Source organism: Carcharodon carcharias, chromosome 10 (genome assembly GCF_017639515.1).
Source record: "Carcharodon carcharias isolate sCarCar2 chromosome 10, sCarCar2.pri, whole genome shotgun sequence".
Classification (NCBI taxonomy): Eukaryota; Metazoa; Chordata; class Chondrichthyes; order Lamniformes; family Lamnidae; genus Carcharodon; species Carcharodon carcharias.
In genome coordinates, this window is record NC_054476.1 from 142696852 (window position 1) to 142713086 (window position 16235).

The window sequence follows — 16235 nt, forward strand, 5'->3', positions numbered from 1 at the left end:
CTGGGCCCTCTCCCTCTCCCTCTCCCACTCTCCCTGGCACAGTGCAGTCTGGTCCTCTCTCTCTCCCCCTGAGACTGTGCAGTCTGGGCCCTCTCCCTCTCCCTCTCCCACTCTCCCTGGCACAGTGCAGTCTGGGTCCTCTCTCTCTCTCTCTCTCCCTGGCACAGTGCAGTCTGGTCCTCTCTCTCTCCCCCTGCGACTGTGCAGTCTGGGCCCTCTCCCTCTCCCTCTCCCACTCTCCCTGGCACAGTGCAGTCTGGGCCCTCTCTCTCTCTCTCTCTCTCTCTCTCCCTGGGACAGTGCAGTCTGGGCCCTCTCTCTCTCTCTCTCTCTCTCTCCCTGGGACAGTGCAGTCTGGGCCCTCTCTCTCTCTCTCTCTCTCCCTGGGACAGTGCAGTCTGGGCCCTCTCTCTCTCTCTCCCTGGGACAGTGCAGTCTGGACCCTCTGCCAGTCTCTCTCTCCCTGGGACAGTGCAGTCTGGGCCCTCTCTCTCTCTCTCCCAGGGACAGTGTAGTCTGGACCCTCTGCCACTCTCTCTCTCCCTGGGACAGTGCAGTCTGGTCCTCTCTCTCTCTCTCTCCCTGGGACAGTGTAGTCTGGACCCTCTGCCACTCTCTCTCTCCCTGGGACAGTGTAGTCTTGGCCCTCTCCCTCTCTCTCTCCCTGGGACAGTGCAGTCTGGGCCCTCTCCCTCTCTCTCACACCCTGGGACAGGGCAGTCTGGGCTCTCTCTCTCCTTGGGACAGTGCAGTCTGGGCTCTCTCTCTCTCTCTCCCTGAGACAGTGCAGTCTGGGCCCTCTCCCTCTCTCCCTGGGACAGTGCCGTCTGGGCCCTCACTCCCTGGGACAGTGCCGTCTGGGCCCTCACTCCCTGGGACCGTGCCGTCTGGGCCCTCACTCCCTGGGACCGTGCCGTCTGGGCCCTCACTCCCTGGGACCGTGCCGTCTGGGCCCTCACTCCCTGGGACCGTGCCGTCTGGGCCCTCACTCCCTGGGACCGTGCCGTCTGGGCCCTCACTCCCTGGGACCGTGCCGTCTGGGCCCTCACTCCCTGGGACCCGTGCCGTCTGGGCCCTCTCTCCCTGGGACCGTGCCGTCTGGGCCCTCTCTCCCTGGGACCGTGCCGTCTGGGCCCTCTCTCCCTGGGACCGTGCCGTCTGGGCCCTCTCTCTCCCTGGGACAGTGCCGTCTGGGCCCTCTCTCTCCCTGGGACAGTGCCGTCTGGGCCCTCTCTCTCCCTGGGACAGTGCCGTCTGGGCCCTCTCTCTCCCTGGGACAGTGCCGTCTGGGCCCTCTCTCTCCCTGGGACAGTGCCGTCTGGGCCCTCTCTCTCCCTGGGGACAGTGCCGTCTGGGCCCTCTCTCTCCCTGGGACAGTGCCGTCTGGGCCCTCTCTCTCCCTGGGACAGTGCCGTCTGGGGCCCTCTCTCTCCCTGGGACAGTGCCGTCTGGGCCCTCTCTCTCCCTGGGGACAGTGCCGTCTGGGCCCTCTCTCTCCCTGGGACAGTGCCGTCTGGGCCCTCTCTCTCCCTGGGACAGTGCCGTCTGGGCCCTCTCTCTCCCTGGGACAGTGCCGTCTGGGCCCTCTCTCTCCCTGGGACAGTGCCGTCTGGGCCCTCTCTCTCCCTGGGACAGTGCCGTCTGGGCCCTCTCTCTCCCTGGGACAGTGCCGTCTGGGCCCTCTCTCTCCCTGGGACAGTGCCGTCTGGGCCCTCTCTCTCCCTGGGACAGTGCCGTCTGGGCCCTCCTCTCTCCCTGGGACAGTGCCGTCTGGGCCTCTCTCTCCCTGGGACAGTGCCGTCTGGGCCCTCTCTCTCCCTGGGACAGTGCCGTCTGGGCCCTCTCTCTCCCTGGGACAGTGCCGTCTGGGCCCTCTCTCTCCCTGGGACAGTGCCGTCTGGGCCCTCTCTCTCCCTGGGACAGTGCCGTCTGGGCCCTCACTCCCTGGGACAGTGCCGTCTGGGCCCTCACTCCCTGGGACAGTGCCGTCTGGGCCCTCACTCCCTGGGACAGTGCCGTCTGGGCCCTCACTCCCTGGGACAGTGCAGTCTGGGCCCTCTCTCCCTGGGACAGTGCAGTCTGGGCCCTCTCTCCCTGGGACAGTGCAGTCTGGGCCCACTCTATCTTTCTCTCTCTCCCTGGGACAGTGCAGTCTGGGCCCTCTCTCTCTCTCTCTCTCCCTGGGACAGTGCAGTCTGGGCCCTCTCTCTCTCTCTCTCTCTCCCTGGGACAGTGCAGTCTGGGCCCTCTCTCTCTCTCTCCCTGGGACAGTGCAGTCTGGACCCTCTGCCAGTCTCTCTCTCCCTGGGACAGTGCAGTCTGGGCCCTCTCTCTCTCTCTCCCAGGGACAGTGTAGTCTGGACCCTCTGCCACTCTCTCTCTCCCTGGGACAGTGCAGTCTGGTCCTCTCTCTCTCTCTCTCCCTGGGACAGTGTAGTCTGGACCCTCTGCCACTCTCTCTCTCCCTGGGACAGTGTAGTCTTGGCCCTCTCCCTCTCTCTCTCCCTGGGACAGTGCAGTCTGGGCCCTCTCCCTCTCTCTCACACCCTGGGACAGGGCAGTCTGGGCTCTCTCTCTCCTTGGGACAGTGCAGTCTGGGCTCTCTCTCTCTCTCTCCCTGAGACAGTGCAGTCTGGGCCCTCTCCCTCTCTCCCTGGGACAGTGCCGTCTGGGCCCTCACTCCCTGGGACAGTGCCGTCTGGGCCCTCACTCCCTGGGACCGTGCCGTCTGGGCCCTCACTCCCTGGGACCGTGCCGTCTGGGCCCTCACTCCCTGGGACCGTGCCGTCTGGGCCCTCACTCCCTGGGACCGTGCCGTCTGGGCCCTCACTCCCTGGGACCGTGCCGTCTGGGCCCTCACTCCCTGGGACCGTGCCGTCTGGGCCCTCACTCCCTGGGACCGTGCCGTCTGGGCCCTCTCTCCCTGGGACCGTGCCGTCTGGGCCCTCTCTCCCTGGGACCGTGCCGTCTGGGCCCTCTCTCCCTGGGACCGTGCCGTCTGGGCCCTCTCTCTCCCTGGGACAGTGCCGTCTGGGCCCTCTCTCTCCCTGGGACAGTGCCGTCTGGGCCCTCTCTCTCCCTGGGACAGTGCCGTCTGGGCCCTCTCTCTCCCTGGGACAGTGCCGTCTGGGCCCTCTCTCTCCCTGGGACAGTGCCGTCTGGGCCCTCTCTCTCCCTGGGACAGTGCCGTCTGGGCCCTCTCTCTCCCTGGGACAGTGCCGTCTGGGCCCTCTCTCTCCCTGGGACAGTGCCGTCTGGGCCCTCTCTCTCCCTGGGACAGTGCCGTCTGGGCCCTCTCTCTCCCTGGGACAGTGCCGTCTGGGCCCTCTCTCTCCCTGGGACAGTGCCGTCTGGGCCCTCTCTCTCCCTGGGACAGTGCCGTCTGGGCCCTCTCTCTCCCTGGGACAGTGCCGTCTGGGCCCTCTCTCTCCCTGGGACAGTGCCGTCTGGGCCCTCTCTCTCCCTGGGACAGTGCCGTCTGGGCCCTCTCTCTCCCTGGGACAGTGCCGTCTGGGCCCTCTCTCTCCCTGGGACAGTGCCGTCTGGGCCCTCTCTCTCCCTGGGACAGTGCCGTCTGGGCCCTCTCTCTCCCTGGGACAGTGCCGTCTGGGCCCTCTCTCTCCCTGGGACAGTGCCGTCTGGGCCCTCTCTCTCCCTGGGACAGTGCCGTCTGGGCCCTCTCTCTCCCTGGGACAGTGCCGTCTGGGCCCTCTCTCTCCCTGGGACAGTGCCGTCTGGGCCCTCACTCCCTGGGACAGTGCCGTCTGGGCCCTCACTCCCTGGGACAGTGCCGTCTGGGCCCTCACTCCCTGGGACAGTGCCGTCTGGGCCCTCACTCCCTGGGACAGTGCAGTCTGGGCCCTCTCTCCCTGGGACAGTGCAGTCTGGGCCCTCTCTCCCTGGGACAGTGCAGTCTGGGCCCACTCTATCTTTCTCTCTCTCCATGGGACAGTGCAGTCTGGGCCCTCTCTCTCTCTCCCTGGGACAGTGCAGTCTGGGCTCTCTCCCTCTCTCTCTCTCACTGGGACAGTGCAGTCTGGGCTCTCTCCCTCTCTCTCTCTCACTGGGACAGAGCAGTCTGGGCCCTCTCTCTCTCTCTCTCCCTGGGACAGTGCAGTCTGGGCTCTCTCCCTCTCTCTCTCCCTGGGACAGTGCAGTCTGGGCCTTCTCCCTCTCTCTCTCCCTGGGACAGTGCAGTCTGGGCCCTCTCCCTTTCTCTCTCCCTGGGACAGTGCAGTCTGGGCCCTCTCTCTCTCTCTCTCCCTGGGACAGTGCAGTCTGGGCTCTCTCCCTCTCTCTCTCCCTGGGACAGTGCAGTCTGGGCTCTCTCCCTCTCTCTCTCCCTGGGACAGTGCAGTCTGGGCCTTCTCCCTCTCTCTCCCTGGGACAGTGCAGTCTGGGCCTTCTCCCTCTCTCTCTCCCTGGGACAGTGCAGTCTGGGCCCTCTCCCCCTCTCTCTCCCTGGGACAGTGCAGTCTGGGCCTTCTCTCTCTCCCCCTGGGACAGTGCAGTCTGGGCCCTCTCTCTCTCTCTCTCCCTGGGACAGTGCAGTCTGGGCCCTCTCTCTCTCTCTCTCCCTGGGACAGTGCAGTCTGGGCCCTCTCCCCGGGACAGTGCAGTTTGTCCCTCTCTCTCCTTCTCCCTGGGACCATGCAGTCTGGGCCCTCTCCCTCTCCCTCTCCCACTCTCCCTGGCACAGTGCAGTCTGGTCCTCTCTCTCTCCCCCTGAGACTGTGCAGTCTGGGCCCTCTCCCTCTCCCTCTCCCACTCTCCCTGGCACAGTGCAGTCTGGGTCCTCTCTCTCTCTCTCTCTCTCTCCCTGGCACAGAGCAGTCTGGTCCTCTCTCTCTCCCCCTGCGACTGTGCAGTCTGGGCCCTCTCCCTCTCCCTCTCCCACTCTCCCTGGCACAGTGCAGTCTGGGCCCTCTCTCTCTCTCTCTCTCTCCCTGGGACAGTGCAGTCTGGGCCCTCTCTCTCTCTCTCTCCCTGGGACAGTGCAGTCTGGGCCCTCTCTCTCTCTCTCTCCCTGGGACAGTGCAGTCTGGGCCCTCTCTCTCTCTCTCCCTGGGACAGTGCAGTCTGGACCCTCTGCCACTCTCTCTCTCCCTGGGACAGTGCAGTCTGGGCCCTCTCTCTCTCTCTCTCCCTGGGACAGTGTAGTCTGGACCCTCTGCAACTCTCTCTCTCCCTGGGACAGTGCAGTCTGGTCCTCTCTCTCTCTCTCTCCCTGGGACAGTGTAGTCTGGACCCTCTGCCACTCTCTCTCTCCCTGGGACAGTGTAGTCTTGGCCCTCTCCCTCTCTCTCTCCCTGGGACAGTGCAGTCTGGGCCCTCTCCCTCTCTCTCACACCCTGGGACAGTGCAGTCTGGGCTCTCTCTCTCCTTGGGACAGTGCAGTCTGGGCTCTCTCTCTCTCTCTCCCTGAGACAGTGCAGTCTGGGCCCTCTCCCTCTCTCCCTGGGACAGTGCAGTCTGGGCCCTCTCCCTCTCTCCCTGGGACAGTGCAGTCTGGGCCCTCTCACTCTCCCTGGGACAGTGCAGTCTGGGCCCTCTCCCCGGGACAGTGCAGTTTGTCCCTCTCTCTCCTTCTCCCTGGGACCGTGCAGTCTGGGCCCTCTCCCTCTCCCTCTCCCACTCTCCCTGGGACAGTGCAGTCTGGTCCTCTCTCTCTCCCCCTGAGACTGTGCAGTCTGGGCCCTCTCCCTCTCCCTGGGACAGTGCAGTCTGGGCCCTCTCCCTCTCCCTGGGACAGTGCAGTCTGGGCCCTCTCCCTCTCCCTGGGACAGTGCAGTCTGGGCCCTCTCCCTCTCCCTGGGACAGTGCCGTCTGGGCCCTCTCCCTCTCCCTGGGACAGTGCCGTCTGGGCCCTCTCTCCCTGGGACAGTGCCGTCTGGGCCCTCTCTCCCTGGGACAGTGCCGTCTGGGCCCTCTCTCCCTGGGACAGTGCCGTCTGGGCCCTCTCTCCCTGGGACAGTGCCGTCTGGGCCCTCTCTCCCTGGGACAGTGCCGTCTGGGCCCTCTCTCCCTGGGACAGTGCCGTCTGGGCCCTCACTCCCTGGGACAGTGCCGTCTGGGCCCTCACTCCCTGGGACAGTGCCGTCTGGGCCCTCACTCCCTGGGACAGTGCCGTCTGGGCCCTCACTCCCTGGGACAGTGCCGTCTGGGCCCTCACTCCCTGGGACAGTGCCGTCTGGGCCCTCACTCCCTGGGACAGTGCCGTCTGGGCCCTCACTCCCTGGGACAGTGCCGTCTGGGCCCTCACTCCCTGGGACAGTGCCGTCTGGGCCCTCACTCCCTGGGACAGTGCCGTCTGGGCCCTCACTCCCTGGGACAGTGCCGTCTGGGCCCTCACTCCCTGGGACAGTGCCGTCTGGGCCCTCACTCCCTGGGACAGTGCCGTCTGGGCCCTCACTCCCTGGGACAGTGCCGTCTGGGCCCTCACTCCCTGGGACAGTGCCGTCTGGGCCCTCACTCCCTGGGACAGTGCCGTCTGGGCCCTCACTCCCTGGGACAGTGCCGTCTGGGCCCTCACTCCCTGGGACAGTGCCGTCTGGGCCCTCACTCCCTGGGACAGTGCCGTCTGGGCCCTCACTCCCTGGGACAGTGCCGTCTGGACCCTCTGCCACTCTCTCCCTGGGCCAGTGCAGTCTTGGCCCCCTCTCTCTCTCTGTCCCTGGGACAATGCCGTCTGAGCCCTCTCTCTCTCTCCCTGGGACAGTGCAGTTTGGCATCTCTCTCTCCCCCTGGGCCAGTGCAGTCTTGGTCCTCTCTGTCCCTGGGACAGTGTAGTCTTGGCCCCCCCTCTCTCGCTCTCTCCCTGGGACAGTGCAGTCTGGGCCCTCTGCCTCTCTCTCTCTCTCTCCCTGGTAAAGTGCAGCCTGGGCCCTCTCCCTCTCTCTCCCTGGGACAGTGCAGTCTGGTCCCTCTCTCTCTCTCTCTCTCTCTCCCTGGGACAGTGCAGTCTGGTCCCTCTCTCTCTCTCTCTCTCTCTCTCCCTGGGACAGTGCAGTCTGGTCCCTCTCTCTCTCCCTCTCTCTCTCCCTGGGACAGTGCAGTCTGGGCCCTCTCTCTCTCTCTCTCTCCCTGGGACAGTGCAGTCTGGTCCCTCTCTCTCTCCCTCTCTCTCTCCCTGGGACAGTGCAGTCTGGTCCCTCTCTCTCTCTCTCTCTCCCTGGGACAGTGCAGTCTGGTCCCTCTCTCTCTCCCTCTCTCTCTCTCTCCCTGGGACAGTGCAGTCTGGGCCCTCTCCCTCTCTCTCCCTGGGACAGTGCAGTCTGGTCCCTCTCTCTCTCTCTCTCTCTCTCCCTGGGACAGTGCAGTCTGGTCCCTCTCTCTCTCCCTCTCTCTCTCCCTGGGACAGTGCAGTCTGGTCCCTCTCTCTCTCTCTCTCTCTCTCTCTCTCTCCCTGGGACAGTGCAGTCTGGTCCCTCTCTCTCTCCCTCTCTCTCTCCCTGGGACAGTGCAGTCTGGTCCCTCTCTCTCTCCCTCTCTCTCTCCCTGGGACAGTGCAGTCTTGGGCCCTCTCCCTCTCTCTCTGGGACAGTGCCGTCTGAGCCCTCTCTCTCTCCCTAGGACAGTGCAGTCTGGGCCCTCTCTCTCTCTCTCCCCCCCTGGGACAGTGCAGTCTTGGGCCCTCTCCCTCTCTCTCTGGGACAGTGCAGTCTGGACCCTCTCCCTCTCTCTCTGGGACAGTGCAGTCTGGGCCCTCTCTCTCTCTCTCTCTCCCCCTGGGCCAGTGCAGTCTTGGCCCCCTCTCTCTCTCTCTCCCTGGGACAGTGCCGTCTGAGCCCTCTCTCTCTCCCCCTGGGACAGTGCAGTCTGGGCCCTCTCTCTCCCTGGGACAGTGTAGTCTGAGTTCTCTCACTCTCTCTCTCTCTCTCCCTGGGACAGTGCAGTCTGGGCCCTCTCTCTCTCCCCCTGGGACAGTGCAGTCTGGGCCCTCTCTCTCCCTGAGACAGTGCAGTCTGGGCCCTCTCTCTCCCTGAGACAGTGCAGTCTGGGCCCTCTCTCTCTCTCTCTCTCCCTGGGACAGTGCAGTCTGGGCCCTCTCTCTCTCTCTCTCCCTGAGACAGAGCAGTCTGGGCTCTCTCTCTCTCTCTCTCCCTGGGACAGTGCAGTCTGGGCCCTCTCTCTCTCTCTCTCTCCCTGAGACAGAGCAGTCTGGGCCCTCTCTCTACTTGGGACAGCACAGCCTGAGCCCCCTCCCTCCCTCTCTCTCTCCCTGAGACAGTGCAGTCTGGGCACTCTCCCTCTCTCCCTGGGCCAGTGCAGTCTGGGCCCTCTGGCTCTCTCCCTGGGACAGTGCAGTCTGGGCCCTCTCCCTCTCTCTCTCCCTGGGACAGTGCAGTCTGGGCCCTCTCTCTCCCTGGGACAGTGCAGTCTGGGCCCTCTCTCTCCCTGGGACAGTGCAGTCTGGGCCCTCTCTCTCTCTCTCCCTGGGACAGTGCAGTCTGGGCCCTCTCCCTCTCTCTCTCCCTGGGACAGTGCAGTCTGGGCCCTCTCCCTCTCTCTCTCCCTGGGACAGTGCAGTCTGGGCCCTCTCCCTCTCTCTCTCCCTGGGACAGTGCAGTCTGGGCCCTCTCCCTCTCTCTCTCCCTGGGACAGTGCAGTCTGGGCCCTCTCCCTCTCTCTCTCCCTGGGACAGTGCAGTCTGGGCCCTCTCTATCTCTGGGACAGTGCAGTCTGGGCCCTCTCCCTCTCTCTCTCCCTGGCACAGTGCAGTCTGGGCCCTCTCCCTCTCTCTCTCCCTGGGACAGTGCAGTCTGGGCCCTCTCTCTCCCTGGGACAGTGCAGTCTGGGCCCTCTCCCTCTCTCTCTCCCTGAGACAGTGCAGTCTGGGCCCTCTCTCTCTCTCTCTCCCTGGGACAGTGTAGTCTGGGCCCTCTCTCTCTCTCTCTCTCTGAGACAGTGCAGTCTGGGCCCTCTCTCTCTCTCTCTCCCTGGGACAGTGCAGTCTGGGCCCTCTCCCTCTCCCTGGGACAGTGCAGTCTGGGCCCTCTCTCTCCCTGAGACAATGCAGTCTGGGCCCTCTCTCCCTGAGACAGTGCAGTCTGGGCCCTCTCCCTCTCTCTCTCTCTCTCCCTGGGACAGTGCAGTCTGGTCCCTCTCTCTCTCCCTCTCTCTCTCCCTGGGACAGTGCAGTCTGGTCCCTCTCTCTCTCTCTCTCTCTCTCCCTGGGACAGTGCAGTCTGGTCCCTCTCTCTCTCCCTCTCTCTCTCCCTGGGACAGTGCAGTCTGGTCCCTCTCTCTCTCCCTCTCTCTCTCCCTGGGACAGTGCAGTCTGGGCCCTCTCCCTCTCTCTCTCCCTGGGACAGTGCAGTCTGGGCCCTCTCCCTCTCTCTCTCCCTGGGACAGTGCAGTCTGGGCCCTCTCCCTCTCTCTCTCCCTGGGACAGTGCAGTCTGGGCCCTCTCTATCTCTGGGACAGTGCAGTCTGGGCCCTCTCCCTCTCTCTCTCCCTGGCACAGTGCAGTCTGGGCCCTCTCCCTCTCTCTCTCCCTGGGACAGTGCAGTCTGGGCCCTCTCTCTCCCTGGGACAGTGCAGTCTGGGCCCTCTCCCTTTCTCTCTCCCTGAGACAGTGCAGTCTGGGCCCTCTCTCTCTCTCTCTCCCTGGGACAGTGTAGTCTGGGCCCTCTCTCTCTCTCTCTCTCTGAGACAGTGCAGTCTGGGCCCTCTCTCTCTCTCTCTCCCTGGGACAGTGCAGTCTGGGTCCTCTCCCTCTCCCTGGGACAGTGCAGTCTGGGCCCTCTCTCTCCCTGAGACAATGCAGTCTGGGCCCTCTCTCCCTGAGACAGTGCAGTCTGGGCCCTCTCCCTCTCTCCCTGTGACAGTGCAGTCTGGGCCCTCTCCCTCTCTCCCTGTGACAGTGCAGTCTGGGGCCCTCTCCCTCTCTCCCTGGGACAGTGCAGTCTGGGCCCTCTCTCTCCCTGGGACAGTGCAGTCTGGGCCCTCTCCCTCTCTCTCTCCCTGAGACAGTGCAGTCTGGGCCCTCTCCCTCTCTCTCTCCCTGGGACAGTGCAGTCTGGGCCCTCTCTCTCCCTGGGACAGTGCAGTCTGGGCCCTCTCTCTCTCTCTCCCTGGGACAGTGCAGTCTGGGCCCTCTCCCTCTCTCCCTGTGACAGTGCAGTCTGGGCCCTCTCTCTCTCTCTCCCTGGGACAGTGCAGTCTGGGCCCTCTCCCTCTCTCTCTCTCTGAGACAGTGCAGTCTGGGCCCTCTCTCTCCCTGGGACAGTGCAGTCTGGGCCCTCTCCCTCTCTCTCTCCCTGAGACAGTGCAGTCTGGGCCCTCTCTCTCTCTCTCCCTGGGACAGTGCAGTCTGGGCCCTCTCTCTCTCTCTCTCCCTGGGACAGTGCAGTCTGGGCCCTCTCTCTCTCTCTATCTCTGGGACAGTGCAGTCTGGGCCCTCTCTCTCTCTCTCTCCCTGGGACAGTGCAGTCTGGGCCCTCTCTCTCTCTCTCTCCCTGGGACAGTGCAGTCTGGGCCCTCTCTCTCCCTGGGACAGTGCAGTCTGGGCCCTCTCCCTCTCTCTCTCCCTGAGACAGTGCAGTCTGGGCCCTCTCTCTCTCTCTCTCCCTGGGACAGTGTAGTCTGGGCCCTCTCTCTCTCTCTCTCTCTGAGACAGTGCAGTCTGGGCCCTCTCTCTCTCTCTCTCCTGGGACAGTGCAGTCTGGGTCCTCTCCCTCTCCCTGGGACAGTGCAGTCTGGGCCCTCTCTCTCCCTGAGACAATGCAGTCTGGGCCCTCTCTCCCTGAGACAGTGCAGTCTGGGCCCTCTCCCTCTCTCCCTGTGACAGTGCAGTCTGGGCCCTCTCCCTCTCTCCCTGTGACAGTGCAGTCTGGGCCCTCTCCCTCTCTCCCTGGGACAGTGCAGTCTGGGCCCTCTCTCTCCCTGGGACAGTGCAGTCTGGGCCCTCTCCCTCTCTCTCTCCCTGAGACAGTGCAGTCTGGGCCCTCTCCCTCTCTCTCTCCCTGGGACAGTGCAGTCTGGGCCCTCTCTCTCCCTGGGACAGTGCAGTCTGGGCCCTCTCTCTCTCTCTCCCTGGACAGTGCAGTCTGGGCCCTCTCCCTCTCTCCCTGTGACAGTGCAGTCTGGGCCCTCTCTCTCTCTCTCCCTGGGACAGTGCAGTCTGGGCCCTCTCCCTCTCTCTCTCTCTGAGACAGTGCAGTCTGGGCCCTCTCTCTCCCTGGGACAGTGCAGTCTGGGCCCTCTCCCTCTCTCTCTCCCTGAGACAGTGCAGTCTGGGCCCTCTCTCTCTCTCTCCCTGGGACAGTGCAGTCTGGGCCCTCTCTCTCTCTCTCTCCCTGGGACAGTGCAGTCTGGGCCCTCTCTCTCTCTCTCTCCCTGGGACAGTGCAGTCTGGGCCCTCTCTCTCTCTCTCTCTCCCTGGGACAGTGCAGTCTGGGCCCTCTCTCTCTCTCTCCCTGTGACAGTGCAGTCTGGGCCCTCTCCCTCTCCCTGGGACAGTGCAGTCTGGGCCCTCTCTCTCCCTGAGACAGTGCAGTCTGGGCCCTCTCTCCCTGAGACAGTGCAGTCTGGGCCCTCTCCCTCTCTCCCTGTGACAGTGCAGTCTGGGCCCTCTCCCTCTCTCTCTCCCTGGGACAGTGCAGTCTGGGCCCTCTCCCTCTCCCTGGGACAGTGAAGTCTAGGCCATTTGCTGCCAATCCCAGCATCACCACATATATATGATACCTTCAATAATTCATTTTTTTGTCATCTGAACCATATGGACAGACTCAAATCGATTCATTTAGTCAGTGCAGTACTAAAAATAAAAAGAGCTGGAGGAATAAGATCGTAGTAAAAAATCTGAGGACTACTGTTGGCACAGGCACGATGGGCCAAATGGCCTCCCATTCTGCAACATCCATGACTTTATTGCATAAGCCCTCACAATTTGTGTTAGACATCCACCCTTCCCAATGCTTGATAAAATAAAAGCCTCAGAACTCCAAATTACTCAGAGGCATCAGTCACCAGACAAAAGCATCTTCCAATGTTTGACTGGGAAATGGTTTAAAAATTGTGAGCAACGGGTTAAGTGCTTCAGGAAACGCTAAGCTCCAATTCCAGCATTGTTACGAAGCAGCCCACGCCAAGCCAGGCCCGATAGCGGTTAAGGGTGCCTACAGTTTACAGAGGTGATAAGACTGAAATGGGAACATTAAAGTTTGGGCCAAGACTCATATCACCAGCAATTAAAGTAACAGCACTTCAACTCAAAAGACTCCCTATTTAGATTGGTCTTCGTATCTTACACTATGGCAGTTAGAAATGGATTTAGCTTTTCAATCATGGATGTAGGTTTCACTGGCTGGGCCAGCATTTATTGCCCATCTCTAGTTGCCCTTGAGAAGATGGTGGTGAGCTGCCTTCTTGAATCGCTGCAGTCCATGTGGTGTAGGAACACCCACAGTGCTGTTAGGAAGGGAGTCCATGATTCAAACATGGCAGCCTCTGGCACTGAACTTGCCAATTTATCTACAGGAAAAAAACTCATGTTGGGGGGGTTCATCTCTAGCTCTCTAACTCTCCATTCTAACTTTACTGTTGACATTTTACTAAATTATCATTGCTCCTCCAAACTTTACCCAGAAACTGCAAACACCCTCCCCCACACTTGCCTCCCCTCACCCTCCCCCACACTTGCCTCCCTCACACTTGCCTCCCTCACCCTCCCCCTCCCCCACACTTGCCCCCCCTCACCCTCCCCCACACTTGCCCCCCTCACCCTCCCCCACACTTGCCCCCCTCACCCTCCCCCACACTTGCCCCCCTCACCCTCCCCACCCTCCCCCACACTTCCCCTCCCCCATCCCCTCACCTTCCCTCACACTTCCCCCCCACCCTCACACTTGCCCTCCGCCCTCACACTCTCCTCCCACACTTTACCCACCCCCACCCCCCCGCATGCCCCTAGACTGTTAAAAGTCAACCACATTGTTGTGGGTCTGGAGACACAGGAAGGGTGAGTAAGGACGGCAGATTTCCTTCCCTAAAGGACGTTAGTGAACCAGCTTTCCATCAGGAACTATTGGATTGACAGTAGGACCTGCCTGAAAACCCACTCCAGTCCATGTTGTGAAGCTTTTCATGACAACCATTTGTTTCATGGTCCCATTATGGAGAGTTAATTCCATATTACTATTTTTTAATTAATTTAACTTAAATTCCCTGACTGTCGTGGTTGGATTTGGACTTATATCTCTGGATCATTATTAGTTCAAGCCTCTGGATTACTACTCCAGTAACATTACCACTATGCTACCGTTCAATGGACAAATACTGCTCACTGCCCAATCTTTATTTTTTTTCACTTTTTGCAGTTTATTTTTAAATAAACATTTACAATTTAGTTTTCATCAACGTTAATTGTCCAATAGGCAGAATATTTAAAATGCTTTATCAATGATGCCTTATCAGAGCCTCCTTAACACTGATAATAGGCTGTTTGCACAGTGACCAAGAGTCAGTATGGACTTGACCAAATCCAACAAGGTGACTCTCACAGCAGTAAAACCTTCCAAACGTGTGATCCACCATTTCAAAGGGCAGTAGGTACAAGGGACAACCATCACCATCCTAACTTGGACATATATCAGTCATCCTTCATCATCACCACATCACAGTTTGGGATTGGGTGTACCTTCACAAGACAGACTCCAGTGGTTCTGGAAGGTCACCATCACCTTCTCAAGGGCAGTGAAGGGCAGTCTCGCCAGCAATGCTCAGATCCCGAGAATTAGCTTTTATAAAAGCTGTATCTACAGGGTGGGTTTTCAGGAAGGTCCTGCTCACAGACCAATTGCTCCTGATGGAAAGCTGGTTTGAAGTGTCACCTGCCTAAGATACTTCTACACTTTCAGAAGCTGGTTGACTGACTGCCTATATTTGCTTTTAATAGAACTGTATTTTTGTACTCCATGGCTAGAATGACAATAGGAGGAACTTGAAGCAATGCTCTTTATGATGCACTTTAATTTACAAGTTTTGATCCTAGTCTCCCTGTGTCTGTTCTGGTTCCAGATTCCTGGTTTGCTCTACAAATGTAACTGGCAGTTGGAAGCACTCCAACACAGATCTGCAATGCTTGCTACCCCCAACCCCAGTCAACAGATAACCAAATCCCAGACAAATCAGCATTAAAACCTGTCATACTTCAAACTGAGAACCACAGAGACAGCAACAACTGTAACTGTTCAAGAATTGGAAACTAATAAGACCCCTCACTCAGGAAACAAATTAATCTCAACACACAACAGGTTACAAAGTGTCAGCATTTCTGTTCATTGAATCTGGGCTGGGACCTGACTCTAGTTAAACCCTTGACCAGAGGAGGGGAATGTCCCAACAGATCCAGACCATAAACCAGCCCAACCCAATCCAGCTCAACCCAACCCAAATTAAATCAAACCAACCCAACTAAACCAAGACCAGCCCAGCCCAACTAAACCCAGACCAGCCCAGCCCAACTAAACCCAGACCAGCCCAACCCAACTAAACCCAGACCAGCCCAGCCCAACTAAACCCAGACCAGACCTAACCCAGACCAGCCCAGCTAAACCCAGACCAGACCTAACCCAGACCAGCCCCACCCAACTAAACCCAGACCAGACCTAACCCAGCCCAACCCAACTGAACCTAGACCAGATCTAACCCAGACCAGCCCTGCTAAACCCAGACCAGCCAAGCCCAACACAACTAAACCCAGCCCAGCCCAACTAAACCCAGACCAGCCCAGCCCAACTAAACCCAGACCAGACCAACCAAACCTAGACTAGATCTAACCCAGACCAGCCCAACACAACTAAACCCAGACCAACCCATCTAAATCCAGACCAGCCCAACCAAACCAAACCTAGACCAGATCTAACCCAGCCCAACTAAACCCAGACCAGCCCAACACAACTAAACCCAGCCCAGCCCAATTAAACCCAGACAAGCCCAGCCCAATTAAACCCAGCCCAGCTAAACCCAGATCAGCCCAGCCCAACCCAACTAAACCCAAACCAGCCCAGCCAACCCAACTAAACCCAGACCAGACCTGCCCAACCCAACTAAACCCAGACCAGCCCAGCCCAACCTAACTAAACCCAGCCCAACCCAACTAAAGCCGGACCAGCCCAGCCCAACCCAACTAAAGCCAGACCAGCCCTACCCAACCCAACTAAACCCAGACAAACCCAGCCCAACCCAACTAAAGCCAGACCAGCCCAACCCAACTAAAGCCAGACCAGCCCAGCCCAACCCAACTCAAGCCAGACCAGACCAGCCCAGCCCAACCCAACCCAACTAAAGCCAGACCAGCCCAGCCCAACCCAACTCAAGCCAGACCAGCCCAGCCCAACACAACTAAACCCAGACCAGCCCAGCCCAACTAAACCCAGCCCAACTAAACCCAGACCAGCCCAGCCCAACTAAACCCAGACCAGACATAATCCAGACCAGCCCAGCTAAACCCAGATCAGACCTAATCCAGACCAGCCCAGCTAAACCCAGATCAGACCTAACCCAGCCCAGCCCAACTAAACCCAGACCAACTAAACCCAGACCAGACCGACCCAGGTCAGCGAGCCCAGTCCAGTCCAGCCCGGCTCCACCCAGTCGAAATCAAATTCCTCACTCCTGGAGTTTCTCATACACCGGGTTAGGGGGAAGTTTCTTATCTGAAGCCAGGCCCCGTTCCGGTCGAGTCCTTACCACAGCCCGGCCGCTGCGGAACTTCATCCCGATCCCGGTCGCGCTCTGTTCCCGGTCCGAAACAAAACTCCTCTCCTGTTAAATCCACTGTGCAGTCATCCCGGCAGTGAGCCCGGAGCCGCTCCCTCTCTCTCTCTCTCTCTCTCTCACTCACTCTCTGTCATTCACTCCCTTATTTCTCTTACTCCTTCACACACCCACTCTGCTTCTCTTACTGGAATTTTTTCTCCGAATAAAAAAGCCAAAAATTAACACAGCAACAAGCCGACCAACCAGAGAAGGGTAAACAGGATAGAGTGAGACACAGAGAGAGAGGATAGAGTGAGAGGGAGGGACACACACGCACTCAGGGAGAGAGAGATCCAGAGAGAGACAGGCGCAGAGAGAAAGCCGGAGAGATGATTGAGAGAGAGAAACACAGGGAGCCAGGCAGGGAAAGAGAAAGAGGCAGAGAGCCAGTCGGGCGGGGGGGGGGGCGAACGGGGGGGAGGCGAACGGGAGGGGGACGGGCGGGGGGGCGGGGGGGGGAAGGGGAGGGG

At 60.4% G+C, this 16235-nt stretch overlaps 1 protein-coding gene across 1 annotated transcript in view; it reads right to left on the reverse strand.

Annotated features, from left to right (window-relative positions):
• LOC121282889 (unconventional myosin-Ic-like) overlaps window positions 1-16043 on the reverse strand; it is a 99712-nt gene extending 83669 nt beyond the window's left edge. The window contains exon 1 of the mRNA XM_041196700.1: window positions 15697-16043. Within this exon, the coding sequence (XP_041052634.1) occupies window positions 15697-15723 (27 nt within the window). The 5' untranslated portion in view covers window positions 15724-16043. The remainder of the gene's footprint in view (window positions 1-15696) is intronic.
• Between the last annotated feature and the right edge of the window lie 192 nt (window positions 16044-16235).